This window comes from Harpia harpyja, chromosome 15, assembly GCF_026419915.1.
Source record: "Harpia harpyja isolate bHarHar1 chromosome 15, bHarHar1 primary haplotype, whole genome shotgun sequence".
NCBI classification, from domain to species: Eukaryota; Metazoa; Chordata; class Aves; order Accipitriformes; family Accipitridae; genus Harpia; species Harpia harpyja.
This window is the reverse complement of record NC_068954.1, coordinates 12,037,684-12,047,829: the sequence shown is the minus strand read 5'-3', so window position 1 is coordinate 12,047,829 and position 10,146 is coordinate 12,037,684. Positions and strand designations below refer to the sequence as shown.

General features: G+C 45.3%; 1 protein-coding gene across 1 annotated transcript; it reads right to left on the bottom strand.

Moving 5' to 3' along the window:
• Positions 1-3,003: 3,003 nt before the first annotated feature.
• RDH14 (retinol dehydrogenase 14) lies at positions 3,004-8,390 on the bottom strand. The gene is made up of 2 exons (XM_052809564.1): positions 7,976-8,390; positions 3,004-4,558 (listed from the first exon to the last, which is right to left on the bottom strand). The coding sequence occupies exons 1-2, from the start codon at positions 8,345-8,347 to the stop codon at positions 3,941-3,943; spliced, it is 990 nt and encodes a 329-aa protein (XP_052665524.1). The 5' UTR covers positions 8,348-8,390; the 3' UTR covers positions 3,004-3,940.
• Between the last annotated feature and the right edge of the window lie 1,756 nt (positions 8,391-10,146).

Below are 10,146 nucleotides of genomic sequence, written 5' to 3'. Positions count from 1 at the left end.
AGTTAAAAAATACTCCCCTTAAGACACTTGAAGCCTGTTTCTCTCGACCATTACACGGAGAGGTTTCCTCCCCTCGGCTGTGCCTGTGTGCTCTCCAGCTGCAAAAGCAGGCGGTGGGTATGTCTACCTGGATGCAACTTTAAGCAACTGAGCTCAACGCTGAGCTCAAGCCCAACAGATCTGCCCCAAGCCCAATGTCTCATCACGTACCAAAGCAGCCCAGGCGGCCGGTGACACTCCCGTGCTCAGAACCCGCTCTCCTCTCCCCTCAGCTCCTCCGCACATCGTTGACAGCTCTTCCTGTCCGTCTTTTAAAATGAGGGATTAAATTCCGTCTGCACACACCTCTGCACACACACACTCTCATGCACCAATTTTAAAATAACCCTTTTAGAGTACAGTTAGTCTGCGATGTTGTTGCCATACAAAATGCGATCATTGAGAGATGGGACCACTTAGAAGCTTTTTCACTCATTGCTGAGACTGGCCGAAGGCTCCAGCAGAGAAAGTTTGCAAATAGCCAAAGTTAATTGCTGCGGTGGCCCTCCGCCTCTCGGCTATGGCAGGGCAGAGGCATTTCCCCCATGAAAAGCAAAAGGGCAGGGGCTACATTCTCACGGTTCACTGTGCCCTGTCCACATCCCGGCCAGTTTTTAAATCCCCCGGGCACAGGTGCTGAGCGCTGGCCCAACGCTGCTGGTGGGCCCAAAATCAAACGCTGAAATTCTAACAATTTATGTAAGATAGCTGAAAATACATTTTGGCTTTGGACGGAGTTGCCTCGTAACGTTTATGTTTATGACAGACTTCGACAAGATCTTAACCTCAGCTGTGGCTTCCTTGCATATCTGTAATGTACTTGCCAGCAATGTGATCAGTGTCTGTACCTGCCAATGAAAGCTGCATTTCCACAGGCTTTACATGCTATCCCTGGTCACTGCCTCTTTCACCCTCATTTTTAAAAAGTTTAATTCTTCATGGGAAATAAGTTTAATTTGAGGGTGGTGGTGGTCATATGGTGGTGATGGTGGAAGGAGGCATCTGGAATCGATCCCGGTTTTGGCTGCATGCTCTTGATATAAAATGTTTATACAGTAGTAATATACAGAGCTTGCCACATCTTTCTGGAGACACTGTTACACTGGGGTAAAGTGTGAAGGTGCTGGTCTCCTCTTATGAGCATCCTCTACCAGCTCCAAGAAGTGACATTCAGCAGGCAGTCCTCAAAACATACACATATAATCTGAGCTTACTGAGATACTGCAGAGTAGAGTAGAGTTGAGTAGAGATACTTCCTTAGCCAAAATGCATGGTTCTAACCTAGACTGAGTCAGCATTACTGCTTCTTAAAATAAGGGCTCTTTGGTTTTGCACTTACATTTTGCAAGACTGGTTGACCTATGAGGTCTCCAGTTCCTAGATGCTACTAGAATAACAAAAGCATCACATAAACAAACATTAACAGCAGTCTCAAGAGAGTAATCAAAGCTTTCTGGTCCACAGAGGCTAAATTACATTCAGCCTCAAAAGTGACAAATTTTACTTATTTCAGACATTGAAAAAAGCTTACCTTTCGGTAAGTTCCTAACAATCCACCCTTTCAAATTGTTTTCAGGCAATATTAATTCATTAATATTCCATTAAGGGTATCATGTGATCACTCTCCTACTCTGTAACGAGGCCTGCAATTTAGTTATGATTGCGGGAATGTAATCCCTTTCTGACAATGGCTCTTATTTCCACGATGTTTCAAAAGAAAATAAAACCAAGCACCTGGTAGATGTATGAAGCATTACATGTTATGCAGCCATACCACGACTGGGACTTCTTCCACACCTCTTATTTCAGTACAAATCCACCTTTGCTGTTTTGAAGGCAAGTGCACACCCTATGTTGGTCATTCAGTCTGAAAAATTATATATTACTCTGCTCTTTGGCCAGTTTCAGTGCAGTTCTTTACTACAGTATTTTCAGACTAGCCATCTCCATTCTCCACCTTTGCATCCATGGCTTTCCTTGCAACAGGTATACACGTGTTTCAGCAGTGAAACAATAGTGTTCCTTTAGTATTGCTACAGCAGTATTGAAAACACAAACCCGAGTTTGGTTCAGCTTCTCTCTCTCTTTACAGAGAAGTTAATGAACTTTTAATTCTTTAGCTAGCTGTTTAAAGGTGCTGCGTGCAGCTATTTGCAAGTATTTGGAATGAGAATGTGAAACCAACACTGAAGATCAAAGCAGAACTTCTCTTAGCATGTTACGCTCCTCCCTCTGGCTTTACTTAGAGAACTTTTGTTCAATGCTCAGAGTATGCTTTAACAACACACCCATCTCTACACCTTGCCTTACAGTGAGCAGTGCAAAACTCAACATGTTACAAGATCTCAAAAACCTGTTCTGTTTCGTAGCTTGCCTTGTGATTTTCTGGAATGCCACCTTCCGTCCCCACCCAAGTCACTCACCCAGAACACAATCTTGCTGGTGAAGGGCAAGTTTAGATCAGGTCCACGCCACTGTGCAAAAGTTAAAATATGCTGAGAGTCTGACTAAACAGTCAGAGAAAGAAGCTCAGAAATTTGGCTGGTTGCTACCTGAAGTGCAGAACTAATACCTATTTAGAAGTAGATAATAAGGTTCTACTGAATATATCAGTTATTGTTGATACTCCTTCCCTTGAGTAATATTTCTTAAGATAGATCACTCTAAATCATTCTTCCATATTTATTCTATATATCTTAACTGCTAGAATATTTTATTACAGTAGAGCAAAACAAGAAGTCATAATTGTCAATATGAACCCATTAGTTATATGAATTAAAAGAATAAATCAGCACATCTCACATAATACCCATGTAGTTATCTGGAGCCCATTTTATTCCTACCAGCCCTACGTGACAGGGTCCCTAAACCAATACAGGTGAATCTTCTGCTTTGAAACAAGGCTACCATGTCAAGACCACTGGTTTCCGATATATCTTCCACAGCGAAAGAATGAACACTATGTCTTTTTTAAAAAGATTTTTATTAAAGAATATTCAGTAAGCTGTATCAGACAGACTTATCTAATCTCATCACTGAGTTAAAGTGCCATCAGTCAAGCCAAACACACGCTGAAAAGCATTCTCTTCAGTCTAATCTGGGCAGTGTCTCATGAACTTCGTGTGCACACAATTCGTGACATGCAAAGCCCTATCAAGACCATAATACATCCATCAACTATGTTTTTAATGAAACCCAAGGTGTCTGCGTATCAATAAATAGCAAGTTCAGCACACATGAAATTAAAAATACGGCTTGCACAACCAAGTGTATATACTCATCGAATAGCAGCAACATCACTCAAAAAAGTTGACTTTGTGCTTCACAGCTAAACTGTATATGGCTCAACAGTTTTGTTCACTGAACCATGGGGCTGACAACAAGTCTTTGAACAGCACTCAGAGGCCTAAATCATTACAGTGTAAGATATCGGTAAAACTGTTTATTCCATTTTTCATTGTGATGGCTTAAAAAAAGACAACAATCCTAATACTATTATTAGGATCTATTTTCAAAACCTTTTTACAGGAGAAGTGTTTCACCATCAGTACCCTGCATTGTCCAGCCCAACTACAAATAGTGGAACATGACAAATATGCATATATATTGCAAAACACAGTTGTTCAATTTTTATTTGTAAAACATGAGTTTCCAAGCAGATTTAACCAGAAATTATATTCACACCCTCAAACTCTATTTCAGACTTGTTTTGAATGCCTGCATCTATTAAATAAAGATTGTCCTTTATTTCAAAACAGAGTTCCAGCATATATCACTCCTCTATTTAATACCTATTGAGCAGAGTAATCTGTATTCCCACAGCACTTAAAGTGAGAATCATACTGTTGCAAATATGTTTTGCATAGTTATCTGCATTCTATTTGCAGATAGCCCCTGGCACTTATTTCAATAAGCCAACCATCACTTCACTGATATCCCACAACTTTCTTGCAACCAAATCATCCATGGCTTTGGGCAGGAGTTCCTCCTCTTTGCAGTCCCCAAAATATTTTCCTGACACGCCTTCGACATCAGGAGAAGAAGCCAAATAAATAGAAGTCTGGGCTCCTTCCAGAGGTGTTTTGAAGAAAGCCCATGACACCAAGTTGAATAGGGGTTTTGCCAGCAAAGGAATATTCACGTATCTGCCTAGATTTGTTCTGACAATCCCAGGATGAAGTGAATTGACAGTGACTCCTGTCCCTTCTAATCGACGGGCTAGCTCCCTTGCAAATAATATGTTAGCCAGTTTACTCCGACTGTAACAAAAGCTTTTATTGTAACTTATTTCACTGTTCAAGTCTTCAAAGTTGATCTCTCCATATTTGTAAAGCTTTGAGGATACTACCACAATCCTGCTGGGAGCAGAATTTTTGAGGAGGCCCAGGAGAAGGTTGGTGAGCAAGAAGTGACCCAAGTGGTTTACACCAAATTGCATCTCAAAACCATCCTCTGTCTTCATGTATGGACACTGGAATATGCCTGCATTATTTATCAGAACATCCAGCCTTGGCTCTTCCTTTAAACAGGAAAGAAAAAAATCATTCAGTTTTATCATTGTCATACAAAACATACTATTATGCTTAATATTTCTCATTGGCCCTTGTTAAAAATAATTTCATTCCTAGTCTTCTGAACTCTAACTTCCTGATATTCTCTTAAAGCATTGCTGAAAAAAACATGTTAAGTTGATCTACCACTAAACTTAGTACCTGACCCCAGTAGGATGCAGGTACACGAGAGTAGGTCTGTATCTACTTTTAAGGCAGGCAGAGAACATTATCATCTGCTTCTCCAGGAGCAGCTTCTTCTATAGCAATTCAGTGATAATTTACCTTTGTGATGAGTTTTGTTTTCCTCTAAAAAGTAACCTCTTTATTACACTGCAAAAGCAGACACGTTAATTTATGGCAAAACTCACCCATAGGCAAGGGCTCTACCGTGCAAAAGATGTGCAAACATGGAACAAAAAGAGCTAGCTTACAGAACTAACCTCATGGTAGAAGAAAAAGTGTCAAACTGTAGACCCATTATCTCACTGGGGAGATGTCATGAAAACTTTGCAAAACAATGTTCTCTTGATTTTAAACACCATTTTGTTTTAAAATCGCTACACTTCATTGTGCAGCTTGGTGACAACTATAGAGCAGAATTCATTATAGAAAAGTAACAGTCATGATCCTAAATTGAGCAGGCTTCATACAACAATTGGGGTCTAATATGTGCACTCAAGAACTTAGGCATGTCTACAGGACCATGGCTTGAAATTTTTATGACGTGTTCAGGACGTGCTATTGATGATGGATCAGTATTCCGGTTCAGGTCAGGAGAAAACAGAGACTCAAGGAGGTATGTTACAGAATCAGGAAACATAGTTCATTAACAGAGTGGTATGGACAGTTTAAACGTACGTATAATACATCATATAGTTCATGTTTCAGCACCCACTCAAAAACTAAGAGCTCTCCAATTCACCCAAACCAGTAACTTTTTCAAAAAATACACATTAAAGTAAGCTGCCTAAATAAGCTCTGAATTCAGCACTTTCACCCACCTCTGACAAAAGACTGTGAAAGGATCATAGGAAATTTATGCTTGCAAGAATCAGAAGCAAAATTATTTACTCTATAGAAAAAGCAGCATGAGTTTTCTTTGCTGCTAATTCTTTAAACCCCATGCACGGACTGTAAGGCAAGCTGAGATCATTTGGGGTCATTTTGATGATAAAAATAAGAGAACCTCAACATTAATTTTATACTATTTGCCTTTTATTTGACTGCCACTAGCAGCAAAGATACAAAGAGAGCAAACCCCAAATCTGCACTTGGCATTCACTTAATGATGCTGGCATCCAATCACACAAAACATCAAGTACTTCAACCTCAGACTGATTTCCATGAGACTTGAGGTTGCTCAGCGTGTCATATAATTGGGTCCCTGAGGCATGATCCAAAGAGCATCAAACTCACTTCTCCTCTTCACCCAAAGGAACATAATGGTTACTATCACTGAACAAGGACAGGACTGAAGAAGTACTGCTCACTGCAGTGGTACTCGTTTCTTCTCTAGAGAAAAACATTACTTTAGAAGCTTTCTGTAGCATCTGACTGGAGGATTTATTTTGCAAGACTTAACACTTCAAGAAGCAAGACCTCTACTTGTGCTATTTTTTTGAGACTCCTATATAGAACAATAATCTAGAGTAATGCAATCAGTGCCAAGCAGGCAGCTATGACCAAATGCAACAGAAAGCACAAAAATTGTTTTGACAGGCAATGCTATTCTTCGCAGCTTCTGAGCTCACTTCCATTTTTCCATGGAGCCCTCCAACATCTCTAAATCTTTTACTTTTTGCAGTGAGGCTAAGGAGTGAAAGATGTAATCCCTTGCAGTTCTGGAAATGAAAAATCCCATAAACGGAGTTAGGCGGTGGGAGTGCATTGTTTCCCCATCCTGCCGATACTTAAGTTTTCATCTCAAATAAAACACACAAAAAACACCCCAAACAAATGGCTCCAAAAAAGAAGTCACAGGTTAGAGAAGACAACATGAATGTGGATGGAACAGCTTTTGAAAGTACTACTTGAACTCACATCCCTTGTCATTCAGCTGCTTTTAGAATTATTTTGAAAATGGAAGTTAGAACGCAGGTGTCAGCAGCACTCTGCAGATATACACACTCTTTTTCTCCACCCTCTTCACGCTTAAAGTCATTTGTACTGGATTTACCAATAAAGAGAGGCTAATAAATTTACGTTTGGGGATATTTTGTACTATAAAAGCTATAATTTTAAAAATTTAGGCAGTATGTTTCTTTTCTGGTGTTTACTCTGCATATCATTTTGTATACGTATATTTTCCCAAAACACTGAAGCAAGCTTAGACCTTACCACTGGATTTGTATGTATGAATGTACGTAACTACAGAGAGCCCCACTAGAGAACTCAGGACTTGACTTATTCCAAACGTTTAAGTTTTAGAAAAGCTATCTGAGAATTAACGCGCTAAAGTCCTTCTCTGTTTTTTTCCCCCTCTCACAACAGCATCTGAGCATCTTTCAAGTACTTCACGAGCTCTGCTCTGAGCAGCAGCAGAACTTATTAAGCCTGGCTTCCCATGACTTCCAAGCCCACTCATGGCTTGAGTGGCAAGATGAGAGTCCCAACTGACGGTGTTCATGGGAATGGAATAACGCCTCCAACGGTGCCTCCCTCCGCTCGCCGGTGTCTAATAACGCAGCTGAACTCATCTAGTGGCATTTCTGTCAGGCAAATCAACTGGACGCCCTCGTTCTCCTTAAACTCGGGTTTTCAGGAAATCTGCAGAAACTTTAAAGATGTCTGTCCACTAAACTCAGCTAGCAGCGGCCAAGAAATTTAAAAAGGCGGGGGGCGGGAGTGAACAGGCTGAGGAGGTGGCAGAAGGGTGGCTGGAGCTGTGAGCAGCACACTCATGTCAACTTTCATGCCTTTGGAGACAAGGCTGAGCTCTAACACTAATTTAAAGTAACAAAGGCAGGTTACTGTAGAGTCAAAGAGAGGGAAAGGAAAGCAAACAACTGATGTCACACAGGAACAAGTGCTTCCTTTTCAGAATAGAGCGGTACTATAACAGTTGGGACTACTGTAACAGCCCAAGCTAGTACGACGCTCACGCTTCGAGGTGCCAATTTAAAATCGTGGCCAACTTACTCCCACCCTCCATCCCGAACCCCGCGGGGAGCTCGGCACCATCCCGTACCCCCAAACCGGACGGCAGCAGCAGGCACAAGCCCCGCGAACGCGGAGCCCCGAGGACGCCGCCGCCCCGTTAGCACCCGCCCACCGCCTCAGGCACCCCGCGTCCCCTCCCGGGGACAGGCTAAGGCTGCCCGGTCCCTGCCGGCGTCCCGGCGGGCCCCGGCAGGCCCCGCGGGCCCCGCGCCCCGCCGCCGTACCTGGAGGACGCGGTGGCAGAAGGCGCGGACGGAGCGGAGCGAGGCCAGGTCCAGCTCGCGGACCACCAGCTCGCCGCCGCCCTCGCCCTCGGCCCGCTCGCCCAGCTCGGCCCGGATCTCGCGGGCCGCCCGCTCGGCCCGCGCCCGGTCGCGGCAGCCCATGATGACGCGGGCCCGCATCCGCAGCAGCTCGGCCGCCGCCGCCCGGCCCAGCCCGCTGTTGGCGCCCGTGATGATCACCGTCTTGCCCCGCATGGAGGCCCCGGCCCCGGCCCCGGCCGCGGCCCGGGCCTCGCCCCGCAGCCAGCGCCAGGCGGCCAGGACGAGCCCCCCGCCCAGCCCCAGCGCCGCCGCCACCGTCGCGGCGGCCATCCCGCGGGGCCGAGCGGCGCTCCGCCCGAAGTGGCCGCCCCCGCCTCGCCGCCCGCCGGCCGGCCGGCGCCGGGGTGCGTTAGTATTGGCCAGGCGCGCCGCAGGGCTCTGTGGGGATTGTAGTCCGCTAAATGTAATTTAAATGTACCGGGGCGGGGGGGGGGCTGCTTGGCGCTGAGGCGAACTGGCGCGGAACAGCCTCGTAAACCCCGAAACGTCCAGGCTGGCTCTTGGTTTTCGTCCCGTGCTGACTCCCGAAGGGCGGATGGGCAGCGACAGGGAGAGAGCCAGCTGGCCCGGGCCAAAACCAAACCAGGGACTGCTCTAACTGTTCTAGAATTAGAAGGCAGTGATAACAGCTTAATGACAGAGATGGGCGAGTCCTAGGCCCCAAGAGCCTTTCCCGGCAGCTTTTGGTTTGCCAGTGGAGATTTTGCCAAAATGTTTTATTAATATTTTCCAATCTCGCAGAGAAGACTCCATCAACAGCGAAAATAGATCTTAAGGGCACCTGTAATATTTCATTCCCAGTCTTTGAGTCTCATGGCAGATAAATTGCTTCTGCAAAAGCCACGTCCAGTTGGGTCTGCCTTGGGTCTTCAGCTTGAGACGCAGAGGCTGGAGCGGGAGGTGAGGTGGTGCCGGGAAGGCTGCCAGCGCAGGGGCACAACATCCCTGCTCTTATACTGCAACAGCAGCCCGCGGCAGAGTTTTGGCCCAAGGCTGGGGGCTGGTTAGGGCTCTCCCGCAGCTCGTGAGCTCCTGCTAGGCAGTTTGGAAGCAGACGTCGTGTTCTGGAGAGTTACCACGCACGTGGACTTTTCCATGCCAGCTGGCCTTTGTGCCGATGAAATGTTCTGGGGAAGTTGAGGGTGCTAGTGTAAGTAGAGCGAGAGTGTGTCAAAGCAGCGTGCCGAGACCTACCCCCATGCTGCCTTCGCGACCAGATTTCTTTCTTAGGTATTTCAGCAGGTTCTGTGGCTCTGGATCAAGTTGGATTGTGCGTTTGAGTCTAGCAGAGATGTTAGTACGTGGCCAAGCGTGTCTTGATAACCTACCTGCGTGCTGCAAGCAGAAGTGATGGGATGGGGGGGGTGGGGGAGTGTTACAAAAGTCATTATGGCGGTGTCTGCTCTGACAGCTACTCTGGAGTCTAAACATACCCGTGAGCTGGCAGTCAGACCTGCTGAACTCTTGCTTTGAGGACCAACTTCAGCTGAGTAATATTAGCTTAGAGGTAGCCTGTTTGAGGTAACCACATTTAGTGGACTTCAGGACCAAGGCAGTCTGTCCCATCCCAGTCTAGTGGAACGGAGGCTGCTTGCAGAACATATGCATACATCCGCTCACTCACCTCACACACTTACATTCACTGGTCTCTTAAATACTAGCATGCACCCTAAGTCCATCCGATATCTATACCCAGAGACCCAGGCACCAGCTGAGACACTGGGTTTTCCCAGATGCTGGTCTCTTCCTGTTGTCCAGTTTGAAGTGTGCTAGTGGTTCACATATGCACGTAATGTGGGTCCCTGGAATAGCTGGTTTGTCTGGTAGCTTGCACCCAGACTGGATATCTCCAGTTGTTGGCACTGAGACCCTTGGGCCGCTGTCCTGGTATCGGCTGGGATAGAGATAACTTTCTTTCTAGTAGCTGGTATAGTGTTATGTTTTGAATTTTGTATGAGTATAATGTTGATAATACACTGATGTTTTCAGTTGTTGCTAAGTAGTGTTTAGACTAAGTCAAGGATTTTTCAGCTTCTCATGCCCAGCCAGCAAGAAGGCTGGAGGAGCAC